We start from the raw sequence: 25,042 nt of genomic DNA, 5'->3' as shown, positions 1-25,042 counted from the left end.
GATTATTATAATGCCAAACCTCCTGATTATGAGGTCAAATGCAAAAATGGTAAATGAAAAATAGCTTTTGACTTTTTTAGTTAATTAAACCCAATATAAAAAAACACCCATGTTTTGCAACTTCTTTAAAAAAAACGAACAATGCAGTGGACACTAGACCTAATTGGAGGATAGTTCCAGAACACAGCAACTGGAAAATACTTCCAATATTGCAGCAAAGATAAAACTTGAACTGTCTCAGCTCAATTGGAAGTAGTTACAGTAACCAATCCCCATCCTTTGCACCCATTTCAACAACTGGCCAACTAATTCCAAATGCTATAGGATAGATAACACAGGAAACAGAAAAGTATCACAGCTGTGAAGAAACAAATATGGTTTAACTGTGTTGGAGCTCAAACACATGTGAACACAGATGTGGTCTTGAAATGTCTCATATCATAGTCTGATCCTGACTGCACCAGTCATCTGCAAATTAGTATTATATGGCATTAACAAGCATAAAAGAAATTTTAAACTGTAAATTGTCCCTTGTCTATAGGTGAGTGATAAAATCTAGAGTAAGGTGATAGAAATCTGGTGAGAATAGCTGCAAAAAATTTAATGGAAAGTAGGAATCATCTGAGGCAGCATGGACCTACTGAGTCTTAAACGGCTTCCTTCTATGTTGTAAGTATAAATAAAACAGAGGAAATTCAAATGATACCAGCCCCCTTCTAACTCAGATTTGAAGCCAACATTGGTTCTCCAGACCAGATTCATTTTACCTAAGACTCTAATGTAAAAAGTCTTAATGTAAGATCGTAGTGTGCGCTTTGCAGTTTGTACATCTAATATAATGCTGCTCTTAAATACCAGTACAGTTTGAGATCTTGTGGATACGTTAGGGATGAAGGTTAAGTTCTTAATTCTAAATGTATGCACAAGTTCTTCTACCTTTTATTCAGCTCTGCATATTCAATTTTCTTTAACACAAGTGACCAGACAAATTTATACCCAAACATCTAATTAATGTGTATTCATCATGTTTGCCAAAAAGGCAGATGTAAATAAACAAATCCCATGTTTTTTTACGATTTAAAAGTCAGCTTAAATTCATCTGTTAAAATATTCACTAGTAAATTACGCTGCATCTTTCAACACAAAATTGTGTAGTCCAGTCCTTGTACTCTTCATTTTAACCTCAGATATTAAACATACCAGTAACAATAAAAACAAAAAATAATAAATATATAGAAAAAATACCTATTTTTTCTCAATAATGCTGTTGACCAAGTGGAAGGGTATAAAAAAGGTTTGAGTGTTCTGTAAAATCGAGGGACCTTGGGAATTTTTTGATTGACTCAATAATATTTATAAACTATAAATATCTATAAATCCCAGCTTTAGATTTAGGCCTTCAGATGAAGCCCACCTTGAACTGCAAGCAGCTGCTCCTCTGTGGTCCAGCGTGCGTTGATTTTCTGAGTTGACTAAACAAAATTGAAAAAAACACAAGTCAGTTGTACATTATTGACAACTTCAGAAAACTTGTAATACTTTTAGTACAAAATCTGGTGCAGAAAGTGTGCCAATAATGAAATACAGGGCATCTGAAATAGATCCAAATGATTAATGATTTTTCCAGAGCTACATTTCAAGAAAGCACTGATTTTTTAAAATAGATTTCCTTCTGGAAATTACCTAGATTTTAGTAACATAAACAGAATAAAATATTGTCACCAACAGTAACACAATACTCAAATCAGTTATTTGAATATCTAGACAGAATTGGTAGAGGAATACTGTTTTAGCAGAATGACCAATAAAAGGCAGATGAAGATGATTTGCTAAAGAGCCAAAAATGACGTGAAGAAAACCCTCTTCTTTTTGCTGGGTGGAAAACGTGCAGAGGAGATTTACAAGGATGTTGCCCGGATTGGAGCACGTGCCTTATGAGAACCGGTTGAGTGAACTTGGCCTTTTCTTCTTGGAGCAACGGTGGATGAGAGGTAAGTTGATAGGGGTGTACAAGATGATGAGAGGCATTGATCGTGTGGACAGCAATAGGCTTTTTCCCAGGTCTAAAATGGCTAACACGAGGGGGCACAGTTTTAAGGTGCTTTGAAATAGGTACAGGGGGGATATCAGGGGTAAGTTTTTCTACACAGAGAGTGGTGAGTGTGTGGAATGTACTGCCAACAGTGGTGAAGGAGGATACAATAGGGTCTTTTAAGAGACTCTTGGATAGGTACATGGAGATTAGAAAAATAGAGGGCTATGCAGTAGGGTAATTCTAGGCAGGTTTCTAGAGTAGGTTACATGGATGACACAACATTGTGGGCTGAAGGGCCTGTATTGTGCTGTAGATTTCTATGTTCTAATCTGGAATATGCAGCCAGGGGAAACAGAATGATCAGATTCTATCCTAGCAGTCAAAAGGAAACTGGATAAACCACAGAGCACTATAGCACAGTAAAGGGTCCTTTGGTCCATCTAGTTCATGCTGAACGGTTGTTCTGCCTTGTTCCACCAATCTACACCTGGATCTTACCCTTCTATACCTCTCCCATCCATATACTTACCTAAATTTCTCTTAAATGTTACAAATGAATCTGCACCCACCGTCTCTGCTGGCAACTTGTTTCACACTTGCACCAGTGTGAAAAAAATTGCCTCTCAGATTCCCCAAAGTATTTCACTTTCACTCTTCTAGCACTCCAGTCTCAAGTCTAGTCTGCCATGTTTTGGCTCATTTTTCCCAGTTAGTCAATATCCTACTGCAAGTTTTTGATACTCTTCCTCAATGTAAACTACACCCCCAAATTGGTATCATCTGCAAATTTGATGATCCAGTTTACCATCCAGATTGTTGACATAAGAACAGATCAATCACTGTGGCACACCACTAGTCATAGTCCTCCGGTAGGAGAGGTAGCCATCTGAATCAGAATCAGGTTTATTATCACCGGCATGTGATGTGAAATTTGTTAACTTAGCAGCAGCAGTTCAATGTAATACATAATCTAGCAGAGAGAAAAAAAATAATAATAAACAAATCAATTACATATATTGAATACATTTTAAAAAGTATTAAAACAGAAATACTGTATATTAAAAAAAATTGAGGTAGTGTCCAAAGATTTAATGTCTACTTAGGAATCAGATGCAAGAGGGGAAGAAGCTGTTCCTGAATCACTGAGTGTGTGCCTTCAGGCTTCTGTACCTCCTACCTGATAGTAACAGTGAGAAAAGGGCATGTCCTGGGTGCTGGAGGTCCTCAATAATGAACACTGCCTTACACCGCACACTGAAGATGTCCTGGGTACTTTGTAGGCTAGTACCCAAGATGGAGCTGACTAGATTTACAACCTTCTGCAGCTTCTTTCGGTCCTGTGCAGTAGCCCCTCCAAACCAGACAGTGATGCAGCCTGTCAGAATGCTCTCCACGGTACAACTACAGAAGTTTTTGAGTGTATTTATTGACATGCCAAATCTCTTCAAACTCCTAATAAAGTATAGCCACTGTCTTGCCCTCTTTATAACTACATCGATATGTTGGGACCAGGTTAGATCCTCAGAGATCTTGACACCCAGGAACTTGAAGCTGTTCACTCTCTCCACTTCTGATCCCTCTATGAGAATTGGTATGTGTTCCTTCATCTTAGCCTTCCTGAAGTCCACACGAGTGCCAGGTTGTCACTGCGGCACCACTCCAGTAGTTGGCATATCTCACTCCTGTACACCCTCTCGTCACCACCTGGAATTCTACCAGCAATGGTTGTATCGTCATCAAATTTATAGATGGTATTTGAGCTATGCCTAGCCACACAGTCATGTGTATATAGAGAGTAGAGCAGTGGGGCTAAGCACAGTCCCCTGAGGTGCGCCAGTGTCGATTATCAGCGAGGAGGATTTGTTATCACCAATCTGCACAGATTGTGATCTTCCGGTTAGGAAGTCGAGGACCCAATTGCAGAAGGAGGTACAGAGGCCCAGGTTCTACTTCTCAATCAGGATTGTGGGAATGCTGGTATTAAATGCTGAGCTATACGATGAACATCATCCTGACATGGGTGTCTGTGTTGTCCAGGTGGTACAAAGCTGTGTGGAGAGCCATGAGATTGCATCTGCCATTGACCTATTGTGGCGATAGGCAAATTGCAAAGGGTCCAGGTCCTTGCTGAGGCAGGAGTTCAGTCTAGTCATGACCAACCTCTCAAAGCATTTAATCACTGTCCACGTGAGTGCTACCGGGCGATAGTCATTAAGGCAGCCCACATTATCTGCTACCATTCCCTGGCTTCTCCCGTTAAGTCAATGTTCAATCCGATTTACTACTTCATCCAGAATGCCAAACAAATAAACCTTCTTGATCAACCTCCCATGTGGGACTTTGTCTACCTGGATTTAGCAAAATCTTCGACAATGTTCAGTGCCATTCCTTTATCAACTTTCCTGGTAACCACTTGAAAAACACTAAAAGATTACCATGCACAAAGCCATGATAAGTAACCCTAATCAGGCCCAAATACTTACATATCCAGTCTCCTGGAATCCCTTCCAACAATTTACCTACTGCTGGCATCAGGTCCACTGACCTATAATTTCCTGGCTTAATTCTAGAGCTCATCTTGGACCACCGAACATTAGCTATCCTCCAGTCCTCAGGCATCTTACCCATGGCTAAGGACATTTTAAATACCTCTGCCAGGGTCCTTGCTATTTCTGCACAAGCCTCCACCCACACCTACAAGGACCTGTCAGGCCCTGGGGACTTATCCACCCTAATGTGCCTCAAGCCAGCAAGCCAACTCCTCTTCTGTAATCGGTGTATGGTCATGACCTCACTACTACTTTGCCTCAGTTCTATAGATTCTGCGTCCATCTCCCACGTAAATAAAGATATAAAAAATCTTTTTTTTTACAACACTGATCTTCAAGTGGACCAAATTAGAAACTCAACCTGAAGACCAGTTCTATCCTTCTCCATAATTATCTGAAACAAATGAATAATGATCACTAGATCTGAAGTGCTCCCCTTCACACACTTCTATTACCTACCTTGTCTTGTTCCCTAATAGGAGATACAGTATTGCACTCTCTCTAGTTGAGACCCCCATCTCTCAACAAACTTGCTCCTCTAAATCCCACTGACTATTGGATATTAGTCTATAATATAACCCCCTTAACATGGCCACCCCTTTCTTATTCCTCAGTTCCACCCATATAGTCTCAGTTGACAAGGCCTCCAGTCCGTCCTGTCTAAGCATGACCATTACATATTCCCTGACGAGTAATGCTACCCCTCCCCCTTTATCATGTCTAGAACAACGGAACCCTGGAACATTTAGATGCTAGTCTTGCCCCCCTGCAGCCAGGTCTCACTAATTGCTACAATATCTTAATTCCACGTGTTGATCCATGCTCCAAGCTTACCTGCCTTACTTACAATACCTTTCCATTGAAATAGATGCACCTCAGAACATTAGTCCCACCATGCTCAATCCTTTGGTTCCTGCCTTTGTATGAGTGCTTATCATCTACTTTCTCCACAACCACTCCACGAGCTGCCTTGGCACTCTGGTTCCCATTCCCCTGCAACTCCAGTTGAAACACTCCGAAGCAGCATTTGAAAGGAAAAGATTTGCAGGCATGCAAGAAAGCAGGGCAGGCTAGATTTCTCTTGAAGAAACCGAATGGCCTCCTGTGCTGTAAACATTTGAAGATTTTCAGGCTAGTCTAGTTAATTTTTTGGCTAATAGCAATTCCTACCATTTTGATACTGGCATTCTTAGCAGTAAGTAACAGTTCTTGTGGCTATACTATCCTTCAAAGAATAGCACCTCAACAGTACCAATATTATATGCCACATAAAAAGTACATTAATACCTTACCACATGCAGGCATATTTTTCAATGCTAGAGCCTTCAATAACACAACGGTATATCATTAACTAATATTTTCATCTGATTTTTATTATAGACTATCACTGATAAACCGGTTGAAGATGTCTCGACTGAATACACTACCTTGTGGTTTGAATAATTAACTTACAACAATCATAATCATTCTTTGTGGAAGACAATGTTTCAGCCACTGGGATTTCCCCTTTGATTCCCCACAATTTCAATTTTACAGGGCTACTTGGCACTTCAATTTATTAAAAGCTACCTTGATGTCAAGGGAAATCAATTTCCTCTCACCTCTGGAATTTAACCTATACTTCATATTTAGAACCCACTGTTCATTTCTGAAATCAAAAATGAGGTGGTCTGGAGCTTTTGCCTTCTGATCTATGTCTAGGGTTTTAGCTCCTTCCACTGATTTTGATGCAACTTGCTCTCTTTGCTGTTATATTAAATGTACAAAGAAGATACTCTGTGTTGATGAACTTCAGGTGATAGATCACCCATTCAGCACATCTGGTGGAAGTTGTTTCCATAAAATCATGTAAAACTCCAGTACCAAGAACTCTATCCAGCTTTAAATTATATCATGTTTAATGCAACAGAATGACTAGTTGAACAATTTTTAGAAGGCAGTTACAGTCAACTGCACTGTTGTAAGCCTAGAGGCACCCACTGGCTGGACTGAGTAATGGCAGCAAATTTTCTTCACTAACATGTATTAGTGTATTAGATGAATGTTACACAATAATCCACTCATTCCATGTTCACTGTAATTGAGACTAGTGTTTTGTTTTTAAGTTCTAGATTACATGATTAATTAAATGACAAGAGCTGAACAAGTTTTATATCATAACCATATCATTACTACATTAATCTAACCAACAGGACACTATAATACAAAATAACATTCTGTCACTGCAATATTCCTACTGGTTTAATGCTTGCACACAGGGCTTTCTGCCCTTCCAATTTTGCTCTTTTTTTTTTTGCTCTCTAATCCTGACAAAATAAACCTCGAATAAGTTAGTTTTTGAACATTTCAAAAGCTGCAACACTTGGACTTTGGCCTGCAACTCGAAATGTTAAGCTGTCCAGATCTCTGCATTTCACCTGCTACTAACCATTTTAGTTTTATATAGGCCCATTGTGAAATCTGCAGCCAGAACTGTTAAATTCTAACTCATATTAAAATGCAAAACAATAAATTCAAATACATTGAATTTATCTTAGACCATAATTTACAAGAGCAGAATTAGGCCATTTACCCCTTGAGTCTGTACGACATTCCATCATGGCCGATTAATTTTTCCTCTCAATCACAAACTCCTGCTGTCCCTCCATATTCCTTCATGCCCTGACCAATCATGAATCTGTAAACTTTTGCTTTAAATGTACCCAAGACTTGACCTCCACAGCTGTCTGTGGGTTGAAGAAATTCCCCCTCATCTTCTTTCTAAAAGGATGCCGCTCTATTCTGAGGCTCTCTGGTCTTAAACTCTCCCACCAGGGAAAACATCCTCTCCACATCCACTCTTATCAAGGCCTTTCAGCATTTGACAGGTCTCAATTAGGTCACCTGTCATTCTTCTGAACTCTAGTGATTACAGGCCCAGAACTATCAAAGGCTCTTCATATGACAAGCATTTAATAATGAAATTCTTTTCGTGAACCTCCTTTGAACCCTCTCCAGCATCAGTACAACCTTTTTCAGATAAAGGGGCCCAAAACTGTTCATAATATTCCAAATGAAGCCTCATCAGTGCTTTATAAAGCTTCAGCATTACATCCTAGCTTTTATATTCTAGTTCTCTCGAAATGAATGCTAATATCGCATTTGCCTTCCTCATTATAGTCTTAACCTGCAAATTAGCCTTTAGGGAATCCTGCACAAGGACTTCCAAGATCCTTTGCACCTCAGATTTTTCTATTTTCTCTCTATTTAGAAAATAGTCTACCCTTTCATTTCTTCTACCAAAGTCTATGACCATACTCTTCCTTATACTGCATTCCATCTGCCACTTCTTTGCCCATTCTCCCACTGTCTAAGTCCCTTTGTAACCTCTCTACTTTCTCAAAACCACCTGCCCCTCCACCTATCTGTGTATTGTCCATCATCCAAGTCAATGACATATAACATAAAACGAAGCGGTCCCAACACAGACCCCTGTGGAACACCACTAGACACCAGCAGCCAAACAGAAAAGACTCCCTTTATTCCCAGTCTTTGCCTCCTGGCAATCAGACACTGCTTTATCCATACTAGTATCTATCCTGTAACACCATGAACTCTTAATTTGTTAAGCAGACTCATATGTGGTACCTTGTCAAAGACCTTCTGAAAATCCAAGTACACAACATCAGCCAATTCTCCTTTGTCTATTCTGCTTGTTATTTCTTCAGAGAATTCCAACAGATTTGTCACGCAAGATTTTCCCTTGAGGAGACCATGCTGACTAAGGCCTATTTTATCATATGCCTCCAAGTACCCCTAAACCACATCCTTAACAATCGACTCCAACATTTGTTCAACCACTGAGATCAGACTAACTGGCCTATAATTTAATCACAAACAAGAGAAAATCTGCAGATGCTGGAAATCCGAGCCACACACAAAAGATGCTGGAAGAACTCAGCAGGCCAAGCAGCATCATTCTGCCTGGCCTGCTGAGATCTTCCAGCACTTTTTATGTTACAGGGAGGTACTTACGCCAAAGGAGCAGAGCACAGGAATTTGGGTCACTGTCAGGCGAGGGAAGGGGAAAGGGCAGGCAGAGCAGGGTTCCCCTGTGGCCATTCCCCTCAACAACAAGTATACCGCACTGGATACTGTTGGGGGGGGGGGGGGGGAATGACTTACCTGGGACAAGCTGCAGCAGCCAGATCTCTGGCACTGAGTCTGGTTCTGCAGGGCAGAAAGGAGGGTGGAAAAAGAGGACAGCGGTAGTGATAGGGCACTCGATAGTTAGAGGTACAGATAGGAGGTTCTGTGGTCGTGACAGAGAATCCAGGATGGTTCGTTGCCTCCCGGGCACCAGGGTCAAGGATGTCTCTGATCGCTTGCATGACATTCTGAAGTGGGAGGGTGATCAGCCAGATGTCCTGGTGCACTTCGGTACCAATGACATAGCAAGGAAGAGTGAGGAGGTCCTGGAGAGTGAGTATAGAGAGCTTGGTAGGAAGTTGAAAAGCAGGACCTCGAGGGTGGTAATCTCAAAATTGCTACCTGTGCTACATATCACTGAGGGTAAGAATAGAATGCTCTGGAGGATGAACAAGTGGCTGAGGAACTGGTGTGGAGGGCAGGTGGGACCTGTACAAGAGAGATGGGTTACACTTGAACTACAAGGGGACCAATATCCTTTCAGGGAGGTTTGTTAGTGCTATTGGGGAGGCTTTAATCTAGATTTGCAGGGGGATGGGAACCAGAGTGCCAGAGCTGACAGTGTGGCTGGGGCAAAAATAAATGATGTTAAAAGTTCAAGCAAATCAGGAAAGGTATGGCCACATTAGTGGGGTTGTATTATAGACCACCCAATAGTCAGCTAGAATTGGAGGAGCAAATCTGCAGAGAGATAGCAGGCAACTGCAGGAAACATGAAGTTGTGGTGGTAGGGGATTTAAATTTTCCATATATTGATTGGGGCTCCCATACTGTTAGGGGTCTAGATGGGTTAGTTTGTGAAATGTGTTCAGGAAAGTTTTCTAAATCAATATATAGAGGTACCAACTAGAGAGGATGCAATATTAGATCTCCTATTAGGAAAACAACAGGAATTCTGCAGATGCTGGAAATTCAAGCAACATACATCAAAGTTGCTGGTGAACGCAGCAGGCCAAGCAGCATCTATAGGAAGAGGCGCAGTCGACGTTTCAGGCCGAGACCCTTCGTCAGGACTAACTGAAGGAAGAGTGAGTAAGGGATTTGAAAGCTGGAGGGGGAGGGGGAGATGCAAAATGATAGGAGAAGACAGGAGGGGGAGGGATAGAGCCGAGAGCTGGACAGGTTATAAGCAAAAGGGGATACGAGAGGATCATGGGACAGGAGGTCCGGGAAGAAAGACAAGGGGGGGGGGTGACCCAGAGGATGGGCAAGAGGTATATTCAGAGGGACAGAGGGAGAAAAAGGAGAGTGAGAGAAAGAATGTGTGCATAAAAATGAATAACAGATGGGGTACGAGGGGGAGGTGGGGCCTTAGCGGAAGTTAGAGAAGTCGATGTTCATGCCATCAGGTTGGAGGCTACCCAGACGGAATATAAGGTGTTGTTCCTCCAACCTGAGTGTGGCTTCATCTTTACAGTAGAGGAGGCCGTGGATAGACATGTCAGAATGGGAATGGGATGTGGAATTAAAATGTGTGGCCACTGGGAGATCCTGCTTTCTCTGGCGGACAGAGCGTAGATGTTCAGCAAAGCGGTCTCCCAGTCTGCCACGGGTCTCACCAATATATAAAAGGCCACATCGGGAATACCAGACGCAGTATATCACCCCAGTCGACTCACAGGTGAAGTGATGCCTCACCTGGAAGGACTGTTTGGGGCCCTGAATGGTGGTAAGGGAGGAAGTGTAAGGGCATGTGTAGCACTTTTTCCGCTTACACGGATAAGTGCCAGGAGGGAGATCAGTGGGGAGGGATGGGGGGGACGAATGGACAAGGGAGTTGTGTAGGGAGCGATCCCTGCGGAATGCAGAGGGGGGGGGAGGGGAAGATGTGCTTAGTGGTGGGATCCCATTGGAGGTGGCAGAAGTTACGGAGAATAATATGTTGGACCCGGAGGCTGGTGGGGTGGTAGGTGAGGACCAGGGGAACCCTATTCCTAGTGGGGTGGTGGGAGGATGGAGTGAGAGCAGATGCACGTGAAATGGGGGAGATGCGTTTAAGAGCAGAGTTGATAGTGGAGGAAGGGAAGCCCCTTTCTTTAAAAAATGAAGACATCTCCCTCGTCCTAGAATGAAAAGCCTCATCCTGAGAGCAGATGCGGCGGAGACGGAGGAATTGCGAGAAGGGGATGGCGTTTTTGCAAGAGACAGGGTGAGAAGAGGAATAGTCCAGATAGCTGTGAGAGTCAGTAGGCTTATAGTAGACATCAGTGGATAAGCTGTCTCCAGAGACAGAGACAGAAAGATCTAGAAAGGGGAGGGAGGTGTCGGAAATGGACCAGGTAAACTTGAGGGCAGGGTGAAAGCTGGAGGCAAAGCCAACAAAGCCAACGAGTTCTGCATGCGTGCAGGAAGCAGCGCCAATGCAGTCGTCGATGTAGCGAAGGAAAAGTGGGGGACAGATACCAGAACAGGCACGGAACATAGATTGTTCCACAAACCCAACAAAAAGGCAGTTAGGAAACTAGTTAGGACAAGTGACAGAAGTGTGTGTAGGGGAGCACTTTGGTTCCAGTGATCATAACACCATTAGTTTCAACTTGATCATGGATAAAGATAGATCTGGTCCTAGGGTTGAGGTTCTAAATTGGAAGAAGGCCAAATTTGAAGAAATGAGAAAGGATCTAAAAAATGTGGATTGGGACAGGTTGTTCTCTGGCAAGGATGTGATCGGTAAGTGGGAAGCCTTCAAAGGAAAAATTTTAGGAGTGCAGAGCTTGTATGTTCCTGTCAGGATTAAAGGCAAAGTGAATAGGAATAAGGAACCTTGGTTCTCAAGGGATATTGCAATTCTGATAAAGAAGAAGAGAGAGTTGTATGACATGTATAGGAAACAGGGAGTAAATAAGGTGCTTGAGGATTATAAAAAGTGCAAGAAAGTACTTAAGAAGGAAATCAGGAGGGCTAAGACATGATGCCTTGGCAGTCAAAGTGAAGGATAATCCAAAGAGCTTTTACAGGTATATTAAGAGTAAAAGGATTGTAAGGGATAAAATTGGTCCTCTTGAAGATCAGAGTGGTCAGCTGTGTGCGGAACCAAAAGAAATGGGGGAGATCTTAAATGGTTTTTTTGCGTCTGTATTTACTAAGGAAACTGGCATGAAGTCTATGGAATTAAAGGAAACAAGTAGTGAGATCATGGAAACTGTACAGATTGAAAAGGAGGAGGTGCTTGCTATCTTGAGGCAAATTAAAGTGGATAAATCCCCAGGACCTGACAGGGTATTCCCTCGGACCTTGAAGGAGACTAGTGTTGAAATTGCAGGGGCCCTGGCAGATATATTTAAAATATTGGTGTCTACGGGTGAGGTGCCAGAGGATTGGAGAGTGGCTCATGTTGTTCCGTTGTTTAAAAAAGGATCGAAAAGTAATCCGGGAAATTATAGGCTGGTAAGTTTGATATCGGTAGTGGGCAAGTTATTGGAGGGAGTACTAAGAGACAGAATCTACAAGCACTTGGATAGACAGGGACTTATTAGGGAGAGTCAACATGGCTTTGTGAGTGGTAGATCAAGTTTGACCAATCTATTGGGAGTTTTTTGAAGAGGTTACCAGGAAAGTGGATGAAGGGAAGGCAGTGGATGTTGTCTACATGGACTTCAGTAAGGCCTTTGACAAGGTCCCCCATGGGAGGTTAGTTAGGAAAATTCAGTCGCCAGGTATACATGGAGAGGTGGTAAATTGGATTAGAATTGGAGAAGATGGCGGCGTGCCTGCGCGTGCGCAGCCCTCCGGTGAAAAATGTTATCGTATCTGTTAAACAGGGGCTGTGAACAATTCCGATTTGATGCAGAATGGACGTGAAAGCACAGAGGAACATCTGGAGAAATTTCTGAAACGCTCGTTTGCTGCTGTCGTTACTGTGTGGTCGGGAATCTTTCGGAGGGTATGCCTCAAAATCCCTGGCCTTGCCTGCTTTTGGCAACCGAGAAGGAGGTCGAATCGTTCGGACAGAGATGGCGCTCAGTACTCGGTGTCGGACAGCTGATCAGAGCTCGAAATTTTCGGATGACTCAGAATCGGACTGTGGTCGGCATGGCAGGAAGAGTTTTTCTTCCTTCTCCCGTCTGAGTGAGATGTGGGACATTTGAAAGACTTTGAACTTTACTGTGCTCATGGACTTCATCATCAAGTTATGGTATTGTTGCACTGTTGTAACTATATGTTATAATTATGTGGTTTTGTCAGTTTTTTCAGTCTTGGTCTGTCCTGTGTTTTGTGATATCACACCGGAGGAAATATTGTATCATTTCTTAATGCATGCATTATTAAATGACAATAAAAGAGGACTACGTGTCTTCATAATCTAGACATTGGCTCAATGGAAGAAGCCAAAGAGTGGTAGTAGAAGATTGCTTTTCAGAGTGGAGGCCTGTGACTAGCGTTGTGCCACAGGGATCAGTGCTGGGTCCATTGTTATTTGTCATCTATATCAATGATCTGGATGATAATGTGGTAAATTGGATCAGCAAATTTGCTGATGATACAAAGATCGGAGGAGTAGTGGACAATGAGGAAGGTTTTCAAAGCTTGCAGAGGGATTTGGACCAGCTGGAAAAATGGGCTGAAAAATGGCAGATGGAGTTTAATACAGACAAGTGTGAGGTATTGCACGTTGGAAGGACAAACCAAGGTAGAACATACACGGTTAACGGTAAGGCACTGAGGAGTGCAGTATAACAGAGGGATCTAGGGATACAGATACAAAATTCCCTAAAAGTGGCGTCACAGGTTGATAGGGTCGTAAAGAGAGCTTTTGGTACATTGGCCTTTATTAATCAAAGTATTGAGTATAAGAGTTGGAAGGTTATGATGAGATTGTATAAGGCACTGGTGAGGCCGAATCTGCAGTATTGTGTTCAGTTTTGGTCACCAATTTACAGGAAGGATATTAATAAGGTTGAAAGAGTGCAGAGAAGGTTTACAAGGATGTTGCCGGGACTTAAGAAACTCAGTTACAGAGAAAGGTTGAATAGGTTAAGACTTTATTCCCTGGAGCGTAGAAGAATGAGGGGAGATTTGATAGAGGTATATAAAATTATGATGGGTATAGATAGAGTGAATGCAAGCAGGCTTTTTCCACTGAGGCAAAGGGAGGAAATAAAAACAGAGGACATGGGTTAAGGGTGAAGGGGGAAAAGTTTAAAGGGAACATTGGGGGGGGCTTCTTCACACAGAGTGGTGGGAATGTGGAATGAGCTGCCAGATGAGGTGGTAAATGCAGGTTCTTTTTTAACATTTAAGAATAAATTGGATAGATACATGGATGGGAGGTGTATGGAGGGATATGGTCCGTGTGCAGGTCAGTGGGACTAGGCAGAAAATGGTTCGGCACAGCCAAGAGGGGCCAAAAGACCTGTTTCTGTGCTGTAGATTTTCTATGGTTTCTATGTGTTGGCCTATAATTTTCTTTCTTCCGCCTCTCTCCCTTCTTGAAGAGTGGAGTGACATTTGCAATGTTCCAGTTTTCTAGAAGCATTCCACAACCTAGTGATTCTTGAAAGATCATTACTAATGCCTCCACAATCTCTTCGGCCACCTCTTTCAGTATCCTGGGGTGTACAACATTTGGTCCGGTATCCTGGGGTGTATAACATCTAACTTATCTATCTTCAGACCTTCAGTTTCTGAAGAACCTTCTCCCTAGTTATGGCAACTTCAAACACTTATGACCCCTGACACTCTGGACCTTCCACCATACTGCTAGGGTCTTCCACAGTGAAGATTGATGCAAAATACTTACTTCGTTTGTCTGCCATTTCCTTGTTTCCCCAATACTACCTCTCCAGCATCATTTTCAAGTGGACCGATATCAATTCTTGCCTCTTTGGCTAGGTTACTTTCGTATTACATCTTTTCATTCTTAATGATTTTTTTGCCTTCTGTTTTTTTTTTAAAAGTTCCCATTAAATTTTGCTCTATTATATGTTTCTCTTTGGCTTTTATGTTGAATTTCAGAATACTTCTTCCACTTTGGGATGTATATACCCCGTGCCTTCTGAATTGCTTCCAGGAATTCCAGCCATTGCTGCTCTACTGCTATCCCTGCCAGAGTTCTTTTCCAAACAATTTTGACTTATTCCTCTCTCATGCCTCTGTAATTCCCTTTACTCCACTGTAATACTGATACATCTGACTTCAGCTTCTCCTTCTAAGGTTTCAGGGTGAATTTGATCGTATTATCATCACTTGCCCCTTAAGGTTTCTTTTACCTTAAGCTCTCTAATCAATTCTGATTCATTCCACAACACTTAATCCAGAATAGCTGATATAAATTCAAATGGGTACTCTTTTAAGAAGATTTCAGGAGGTACTACAAATTTTGAAGGATTAGAGCTAGGAGGACCCCCAAAAAGGGAAATAAAATTACCTCTACCAGAACATTTAACTAAAATTATGAATTGTATTACTATATTCCCAAATCTGAAGAGCTTCTGTTGTTCTTGTTATGGTGTAAGTAATGGTAGTTAAGATCGATTTAGTATGGAAGATACTACCAGATTAATATTCCTGTTATCTTTAAGGAGGAAAATTAATATTGCAGGGAGACCTAAAAAATGGTGGAACTGGACTTCTATATGCAATTTTAACAAAATAAGCTATTAATCAAGCTTCAAACTAATGAGGATGATAAGAACAAGAAATTAACAAATGGATATAAATTTAGATTTTTGTGATAAGAATTGCTATTAGAAGGGGCAGAGGTGAGCATTTGGAAAACATGATGCAATATCCAATTTACATATATTAAATTAGAAACCAAATCAAATTGATTAAATTTATTTTGCAAATAATACCTATTTTAAAAAAATGGGAAGCAGTTCAGTAATTACACAAAGAGTTTGTACAAAGTAAGTGGGCAAAACAATGGAAAATGAGACTCAGAGAATTACTTGCGTAATGGAAAAAAAATGGAGAAAACAAATCCTCTCTGAAATCTGCTTGAAATGTGTAATGTTAAAAATGAAAAAAAGAACCAGAGCCTTAATGGATCCATTCACACCCAATTTTCATGTGCAGTTGCGTAAAGTTGTTTTTACCCAAGTGAGGTAAAATCAATGATCCTTTCCAGCCACGATCTCAGCTGTTGAGAACTTTGCTTGGACATTTCCATGCTAAAGTCTCCTTAATATTGCTGACATTTTCTCAGTGGGTTGTCTCGTGCCTAATGACTTCACCGACTGTGTACTGCACATTTCCTCTTTTGCCGGTATAACTGAAACTTTCGTATGCAACACAATCTTCTGTTAATTGTCAAGATGACGATCAGTGTCCCATTTGCACTGTGTCTTGTGTGTCTTTTTCAGAGCATCTGCCAACTTTAGTTTTTAAAGCTCAGGTCAATGGAAATCTTATCACTGTTCACTAACTTCTTATACAATTCATATTAAAGCTGCACTTGTGATTTCTATCAATTTGATCATCCCACTTCTTGCAGTGACATGAGGCATTCATATCATGGGACTTGATTCGGCAGACACACATACTGTTACCTCCTTCCAAGTGTCATTTCTCTTTCATGAAAGCCCTTTTATGCAGATTTTCCTATGGCTGTAATGAAGACAGCTCCTTTATTGATTGGCACCTTCTCAGTGACCAGTGCAGCAATGACTTAGCAGCTTCCAACAGTATCCATATAGATGAACCTAGCAGTAGATTCTGTAAGTGTACCACCACTGCAAACAAGTTTTTGGTCAATGGCACACAATTTTGTAGCAATGGGCAATACTACACATAGTACATGCTTATCTCATGCAAAGATGGAGGAAATGCAATTTTCCAGGAACAAGATTTGAAGTAGACCTGGCATCCAATGGTTCTAGAGAAGTAAATCATCAAGCTACCAGAAAGCTGATCTGTATTAGCAAAACAATGAAATGTCAGATTTAACCATGGAAACAATACACAAGCCTACAAATAAATAAAAAACCCATAAAATCTTGCAGTCTGGTGCTGCGTGGAGCACCCAAATCAGTCCCTTCTGATGTCACTGTATATTATTTGCATATGCCACTTCATGCAAGTTCTTAGGTGTTTTATAAACACCAATTGCAACTAGTGCGTATTTTATATGTAGTTCTACCCAACAAATGATGAAACTCACCTATACCGAAAATGTGGTAAATTTGTATACAAATTCTTGTTCTCACCTTCAACGTCTTACTCCTTCCTAGTAGACATTTTAGTATACAAAGGAAATACCACTTAGATTAACTGTGTATCCATTCATTTTCACAATACATAAAACTGTAAAACATAAAACCCTAGACATAACAAGACATTATTACATTGTTTGTGAAATTTTAAGCATTGTATCATTTACCTCAGGTGGTTTGAATTCTTCTATACCTCCTTCTAATTTCAGCTTCAATGCACTGTTAACTTGCTTGGCATTTTGTACCTGAGAACCATTTCAAAATTAGACTTTTAGTTGTCTTTCATAAATAAACTCATTAAAAAATTAAGGTAGCATAATTTTCTCCAGGTTATTGAAATCAATTTAAGCCATTCTTAAAATGTAGCTATAATAATCCGCTTTTAATTTTCAAAGATGTCAAGAGTATATACATAGTTGCATGAAGTTGAAAAAAGGGTTTTACTTTTGAAGACATCCAAACTCAGAAATGGCTGCAAGAAGGATGTGAGGGAGGATAGGGAACTGAGGCAACAACACACGTTCCATTTATGTTCAGAGATATCTTTCGTTGCAAATAAATTTATTTATTATAATTAAGATAATAATATATCAATACTAGGGTATTCATTGTATCTTAGCAATGTGCATCAAATCATTAACAAACTAAATTAATTACATAAACTTATGTTAAACCATATTTAGTTTTTAAAAGACATGGTGACATTTGGTTAAGTGTGATGATACTCGGGACACAACAATAACAAATATTTTTGTGTTAAGTATCATCATACTTATAAGTCTAGTTAGGCCCTATCTGGGATATTGCAGTCAACTCTAGCAGGAAATACGTGGAGGCTGAACAAACTGGGTTCGTTTTTGGAGCTAAAGAGGCTGAGGGCAGATCTAACAGAAGTTTATAAGGTTATGCGATACATCGGTAGACAGCTGATAACTTTCTCAGGATTCAACTGTCTAAGACTAAAAGACAGGCATTTGAAGTGATAAGGGAGAAATTCTACAGAGATATGGGGCAAGTCTTTACTTGAAAAGAGTGGGTTCCTGGGAAGTACTGCTAGGGGTAGTAGTGGAGGCACATACGATAGAGGCATTTAGGAGGCTTTTAAATAGCTTTATTAATTTGCAGATAACGTAAGGATATGGATTTGTGTATATCTATATACACAAAGGGCCCATTACTGGTATACTGTTCTACGAATCAATCACTACCGTGATTTTAAGCAAAGTATTTTTCCCAATAAAAAGAATTTCAAAACTGTGTACAAGTTCCTCATCTTTCTTTAAAATGTTGTTTTCACGCTTCGCCACTTCTGCGAAGTTCACCTAAGTGAGAAAGTAGGCACTCTTACAAGTCCAAAGCCTTCTGCATTTGCCTACCAACCCGCGCTTTCACCCCCATTCATTTTCAAAGGGAAATGCTCAATCATTGAGAACTATAGAGACAGTACTAATCTTGGTGTGCAAACAACTCAAATTCTAACTTATGTAGTTTGTTGGCATCAAAGATCCTTCAGCAGATTTTAAAAGAGCCAAGTTTAAATCTCAGAAGATCAAAGGTTTCCTGCCAATTTACCTAACCCCACTTCAGAAAGGACAGATTAGCCAAGAATTCTTCTGGTGTTCATAAATCAACAAACGTTATCAATACACACAATATTCATGAATTTAGTCCATCAACCTATTGGTCTGCGAACTATTTGCCAGGTGTCTGGAGGATGTGAAAGCCAACTATTTTAATTTATATCCCATTCCGGCATTTTGGTCCATGGTCTCCTCTTTTGTCATGATGTGGCCACTCTCAGGGTGGAGGAGAAACACCCCATATTCCATCTAGGTAGCTTCTAAATGATGGCATGACATCAGTTTCTCCTGATTTTCCCCCTCCCCCCTTCCCTCTTTTTCTATTCCCCACTCTGGCCTCTTATCTCTTCTCCACACCTGCCCAATCACCTTCCCCTGGTGCCCCTCCATCTTCTTTCCCCTCCTCCCTTGGCCCATTCTCCTCTCCTATCAGATACCACATCTCCAGCCTTTTACCTTTCCCACCCACCTGCCTTCACCTATCACTGTCTAGCTAATCCTCCTTCCCCTCCCCCCACCTTTTTTATTCTGGTGTCTTCCCCCATTCTTTCCAGTCCTGAAGGAGAGTCTCGGCTTGAAACGTCGACTGTTGATTCATTCATAGATACTCGATGAAAATGTAGATGGATGGGTTAGTAAGTTTGCAGTTCCCTGCTCTACCCACTATACCCACAAGACTGTAGCTAAGCACAGTTCCAATGACATACAAATTTGCCAATGACACCATTGTTGTTGGATGAATCACAGGTGGCATTGAGCCAGCCAGCATATAGGAGTGCGTGAGGACAACTGGTTGAGAGGTGTTGCAATTTAACAACCTCTTTCTCAATGTCAGTAAAACTAAAAAAAACTGATTCAGGAAGGGGAAGGAGGGCAAACATATGCCAGTCTACAGTGGTGGATCAGCAGTGCAAAGGGTCATCAGCTTTAAATTCCTGGGCATTAACATATTGCATGAACTACGCTGGATCCAGCACACAGATGTAATCTTACCGAAGGCCTTTACTTTGTTAGAATGTTAAATTTAGCATGCCACCAAACTAGGTACTGATGTAAGTATCCAGACTGATTGAATCACAGTCTGTTACAACAATTCAAACATGCAGGAATGTAAGAAATTCCATAGAAATTTCATGACATATGCTGGTGATATTAAATCTGATTCTGAGTATATTCAGCCCAATACATCACTGGCACATCCTACCCCATCATCAAAAGTAGAGGCTTCTTGATGACAGATGTTACTTCCTTGCACTGCCTCAAGGTGACATCATTAGGTACAGGAGGAAGCTTGAGTGGAAACTCCAGCAGAACAACATGAGAGAGGTCTAGCGGGGGATGAGGACCATCACTGGGTTCCGGCAAACTAGCAACAGTGCAGCTGAAGGCAGTGTGGACAGGGCCAATGAACTTAACCTGTTCTTTAACAGATCTGACATTGTGGCCCCTGCCCATCCCCCACATGAGCCATCTGTTGTCGGCCCCCAACCAACACATATTCCACTCTCCCCTCCTACCCCTCCTCACAGTCCCCCACCCTGCTCTCATGACTATACCCCTTCCCCACATGAAACCACCATGGTGGGCTTCACAGCTGAACAGGTGAGAAGACAGCTGAAATGTCTCAACCCAAGCAAGGCTGCAGGACCGGATGGTGTCAGTACCAGGGTGCTCAAAGCCTGTGCCCCTCAGCTATGTGGAGTACTTTGCCATGTATTCAACCTGAGCCTGAGGCTCCGGAGGGTTCCTGTACTGTGGAAGACATCCTGCCTTGTCCCTGTGCCGAAGATGCTGTGCCCCAGTGGCCTAAATGACTACAGACCGGTGGCATTGACCTCCCACCTCATGAAGACCCTGGAGAGACTTGTTCTGGAGCTGCTCCGGCCTATGGTCAGGCCACACTTAGATCCCCTCCAGTTCGCCTACCAGCCCCGACTAGGAGTTGAGGATGCCATCGTCTACCTGCTGAACCGTGTCTATGCCCACCTGGACAAGCCAGCGAGCACTGTAGCACTGTGAGGGTCATGTTTTTTGACTTCTCCAGTGCGTACACCATCCACCCTGCTCTGCTGGGGGAGAAGCTGACAGCGATGCAGGTGGATCATAGTATGCAGGTGGTATCATGGATTCTTGATTACCTAACTGGCAGACCACAGTAGGTGTGCTTGCAACACTGTGTGTCCAACTGAGTGATCAGCAGCACTGGGACTCCACAGGGGACTGTCTTGTCTCCCTTTCTCTTCACCATTTACACCTCGGACTTCAACTACTGCACAGAGTCTTGTCATCTTCAGAAGTTTTCGGATGACTCTGCCATAGTTGGATGCATCAGCAAGGGAGATGAAGCTGAGTACAGGGCTACGGTAGGAAACTTTGTCACATGGTGTGAGCAGAATTATCTGCAGCTTAATGTGAAAAAGACTAAGGAGCCGGTGGTAGACCTGAGGAGAGCTAAGGTACCGGTGACCCCTGTTTCCATCCAGGGGGTCAGTGTGGACATGGTGGAGGATTACAAATACCTGGGGATACGAATTGACAATAAACTGGACTGGTCAAAGAACACTGAGGCTGTCTACAAGAAGGGTCAGAGCCGTCTCTATTTCCTGAGGAGACTGAGGTCCTTTAACATCTGCCGGACTGAAGATGTTCTTCTTTTTTTTTTAATTTTATTTTTATTTGGATAAGGAATTCACAAATATCATGTACTTTTTTCACACATATAATCTTTTCCATTTTTTTATATGTATAAAACTATAATTATTTATACATTCTTAAGTACACATTGAGATGATATAAAAGGAAATTAGACACTTAAATAGATAATTATGTACTGTGGTAATTCTAATCTATTAGGCTAAGTAATGGTATTAGTTGTTAAGAAAAATAGTAATAATAGTTTCCATATAACTCTTCTGGACCATTTCCACTGGTCCAAAATGTTGTATGTAAGCCTATGTAACAACCATTGTAGGTGTTTATATCCTAATTTGTTCATGCTTGCTCCTGCCCGCAGACATAATTATCCAATCCCTATGTACTTATTTACTTAATTTTTTCATTTTTTATCCCTTTCCCAAATCTTTCCTTTTACTTGTGTTAATTCTCTATTTTCCAAAAGAAAACAAAAAAAAAAGACATTTAGACTAGGGGTGCTTACGTTAGCAATATTACTGTGTTGATGAGAAGAGCAGTATAAATCATTAGGAGAGTCATCTGAAGTCTGCTCGCATTGGGGTTATATATTCAATCCATTTATTCCAGATTTGATAAAATTTTTCTTTTTGAATTCTCAGGGAGTAAGTCAACTTTCCCATTTTAAATATTTTCAAGATAATTTCGTGCCAATCTTCTAATGTAGGTGGTATTGGATTTAGCCACTTTCCAGTGATTGATTTCTTACTTGCCGCTAAGAGGGCCTGCAGCAACTTTATATCTTCCTTCTGTTCAAGAAACAATACATGCCCCAAATAGAGCATCTCAAAGTTCAGAGGTATCTGGGACCTAAGTACCTTAACTAATGTTCTATGAATACCTTCCCAATATAGACTTAATTTAGGGCAATCCCAGAAAATATGAAAATGATTTGCCTCCTTGGAGCCGCACCTTCTCCAACACGTCGCGTTTGTATCTTTATATTTTTCCTGATATGGGGTCTTGAAGTATCTTATAATGTTTTTCCAACAATGGTCTCTCCAAGTCAAAGAATTAGTCGAGGACCATTGAAAGCTGCAGATTTTCCCCCAAGCCTCCTCTGAAAGTACCAACCCCGCTTCTTTCTCCCACTTCTCTTTAATATACAGTGTATTTACATTTTTAGCATGGGAGAGTGCATTATATAATCGAGAAACTGATTTACTAGGTATTGAACTGCAAGCCGAATTCAGAATCTTGAAAAATTCTAATTCTACTGTTGATAGGTCTATACATCTACAACTCTGGTTAACATAGTTTCGTACTTGAAGGTACCTAAAAAAGTCATTGTGTTCTAGGCCATGTTTGTCCTGCAGGATTTGGAAACTTTGTAATACTCTTTTATCTATAAATGAGAGGTAGGTTGTAAGACCTTTCTTTATCCATAGCTCAAATCTTTTATCTCCTCTGTTGGGAAGGAACTCAGTATCATATGCACACCATCTAAAGAGTTTTAACATGTTATTAATTCCACATGAATTAACCACCTTCTGCCATACTTTTAATGTAAGATTTATCCAACTGTTTTTAAATTTTTCCAACTGGGCCATCAATCCTTTGTCAGATATTGAGGCCTGTAGAGGAAAACTGTCAACTAATCCAAATTCTATTTCCTTCCATCTAGCCTTATATTCCCTATTACACCAATATAAGAGGGGTTATCTGTGAGGCATAAAAATAATTTCTCAGGCAAGAAAGAACCATACTTCCTCCTTCCTTCCCTAACTGTAAGGTGTTATATCGAATCCTAGATTTCTTTCCTTTCCAAATGAAGTGGGAAGTCCATTTGTCCCATTCCCTGAATTGATTATCATCCACCTCCACCGGTAAAGTACAGAAAAGATACAATAACCGAGGAAGAATATTCATTTTTATAGTATTTATCCTTGAATTTAAACTTAAAAAGGGGATAAGATTCCATCTATGCATATCTGCTTTTATCTCAGAGATTAATGGCCCATAATTTACCTGTGACAGTGTTGAAAGATCCTTCGGCAGGGTCATTCCTAAATATTTTAATGATTTAGCTTCCCACTTAAGATCGTATGTATCCTGCAATTTTTTGGATGGTGTATAATTTAGAGACATAACCTGCATTTTCTTTACATTTATTTTATAACCTGATATTTTCCCAAAGTCATCCAACAGTGTAAACAATCCTATAAATGATTTTTCTGGTTCACTCAGATAGACCAAAACATCATCTGCGAATAACGCCACTTTCTGTTCAATCCCTGCCACCTTGATACCTTTTACGATTTTGCTCTGTCTTATTAGTTGGGCAAGCGGTTCAATATATAGCGCAAAAAGGAGAGGAGAAATTGGGCATCCCTGTCTAGTGCCTCTCTCTAAGATGAAGGAGTCAGAGAGGTCCCCATTTATCTTAATTCCGGCTGTAGGACTGTCATACAGAGTCTGAATTACTTTAATAAACTTTTCTTGAAAGCCGAATCTTCCTAACACTCTGTATAGGAATGCCCAACTAACCGAATCAAAAGCTTTCTCAGCGTCCAATCCTACTACCATTGTCTCTGTCTCGTTCTTATTAACCTGTTCTAATATGTGCAGAGTTCCCCTTATGTTGTCCTGTGTTTGTCTTTGTTGAATAAATCCAGTCTGGTAAGTGGATTAGGCCAGGTAACAGTTTTTCCAATCTGCGCGCTAATATAGATGTAAATGGTTTGTAATCTAAATTAAGAACATTAATTGGCCGATAATTGCCACATTCTAGTTTATCTTTACCCTCTTTAGGAATAACTGAAATAATCGCTTCTCTCCAGGAAGGTGGAGTTTCTCCTCTCTGCAAGATCCAATTAAAGGTGTTAAGTAGTAATAGGGCTAACTGTGTCTTCAGGGACTTGCACCACTCTGAGGTAAACCCATCAGAACCCGGGGACTTTCCAGCCCTTAACCTAGAGATGGCCACGTTCAGTTCTTTGACAGTTACTGGTTCTAATAAACTTTCATTTTGTAAATCTGTAAGTTTAGGTAGATCTAAAAAATTCAATACACTGTCTATATAGGGATCATTGGGGGCCCGGGGTTGGGAGTACAGCTCTCAATAATATGTTTCAAAACTCTCTTGAATTTTCCCTATTGTACTCTCCACAAGCTTTGTCTTTGGATTCTTTATTTTATGAATTGTATTGTCTGCTTGTTGTTTTCGTAACTTATATGCTAATAATCTAGCTGATTTACTTCCTACTTCATAATTCTTTTGTCTCAGGTAAAGAAAATTTCTTTGAGTTTCCAACGTATAAATATCGTCAATTTCACTTTGCAATTTCCTAATTTCCTGTTTTCGATTTGAATTACTTTTGTTGCTATCTACAACTTGAAGTTGTTTTAATTTTCCTTGAAGGTCTGCTAATTTTTGTGCATTGATTTTTTTTCCATGTGAGTGGTAATGGAAATAATTTTCCCTCTCAGTACAGCTTTCAATGTATCCCATAAGATCACTGGTGATGTTTCTCCCGTGTCATTAAGGTCTAGATATTCTTTGATTTCTCCCCTCAATCTCTCCATTACTTTCGGGTTATTAAGTATATGTGAGTTTAGCCTCCATAGTGTTTTCCTCATTGTCCTTTCCAGGATTAGAGACATAGAGACTGGGCTATGATCCGACAGATCAATTGTTGCAATATTACAGTTTTTTATCCTGAGTCTATCTGTATTAAAGATAAAGAAATAGTCTATCCTTGAATAGGCTGAATGAGGGAAAGAGTAATGTGTATAATCTTTACTAGTAGGGTGTAATTCCCTCCAGAAATCTATAATTCCCAACTCCTCCATCAATGAATTCATTTTCCGAGTCAGAGGTTTATTCTGAGTAACTATTCTTGAAGA

The 25,042-nt window shown here is 40.8% G+C and overlaps 1 protein-coding gene across 5 annotated transcripts in view; it reads right to left on the bottom strand.

Annotated features, from left to right (window-relative positions):
• Positions 1–25,042, bottom strand: part of rcor3 (REST corepressor 3) — a 78,835-nt gene that overhangs the window by 14,283 nt on the left and 39,510 nt on the right. For all 5 annotated transcript variants that reach the window (XM_063055720.1, XM_063055719.1, XM_063055721.1 and 2 more), the window contains exons 9-10: positions 17,093–17,170; positions 1,415–1,472 (exon numbers count right to left, since the gene is read on the bottom strand). In XM_063055720.1, coding sequence (XP_062911790.1) covers positions 1,415–1,472; positions 17,093–17,170 — 136 coding nt within the window. The remainder of the gene's footprint in view (positions 1–1,414; positions 1,473–17,092; positions 17,171–25,042) is intronic.

Source organism: Mobula hypostoma, chromosome 8, assembly GCF_963921235.1.
Source record: "Mobula hypostoma chromosome 8, sMobHyp1.1, whole genome shotgun sequence".
Lineage (NCBI taxonomy): Eukaryota > Metazoa > Chordata > Chondrichthyes > Myliobatiformes > Myliobatidae > Mobula > Mobula hypostoma.
The sequence above is the reverse complement of the archived record's forward strand: the minus strand, read 5'-3'. Positions and strand labels throughout refer to the sequence as shown.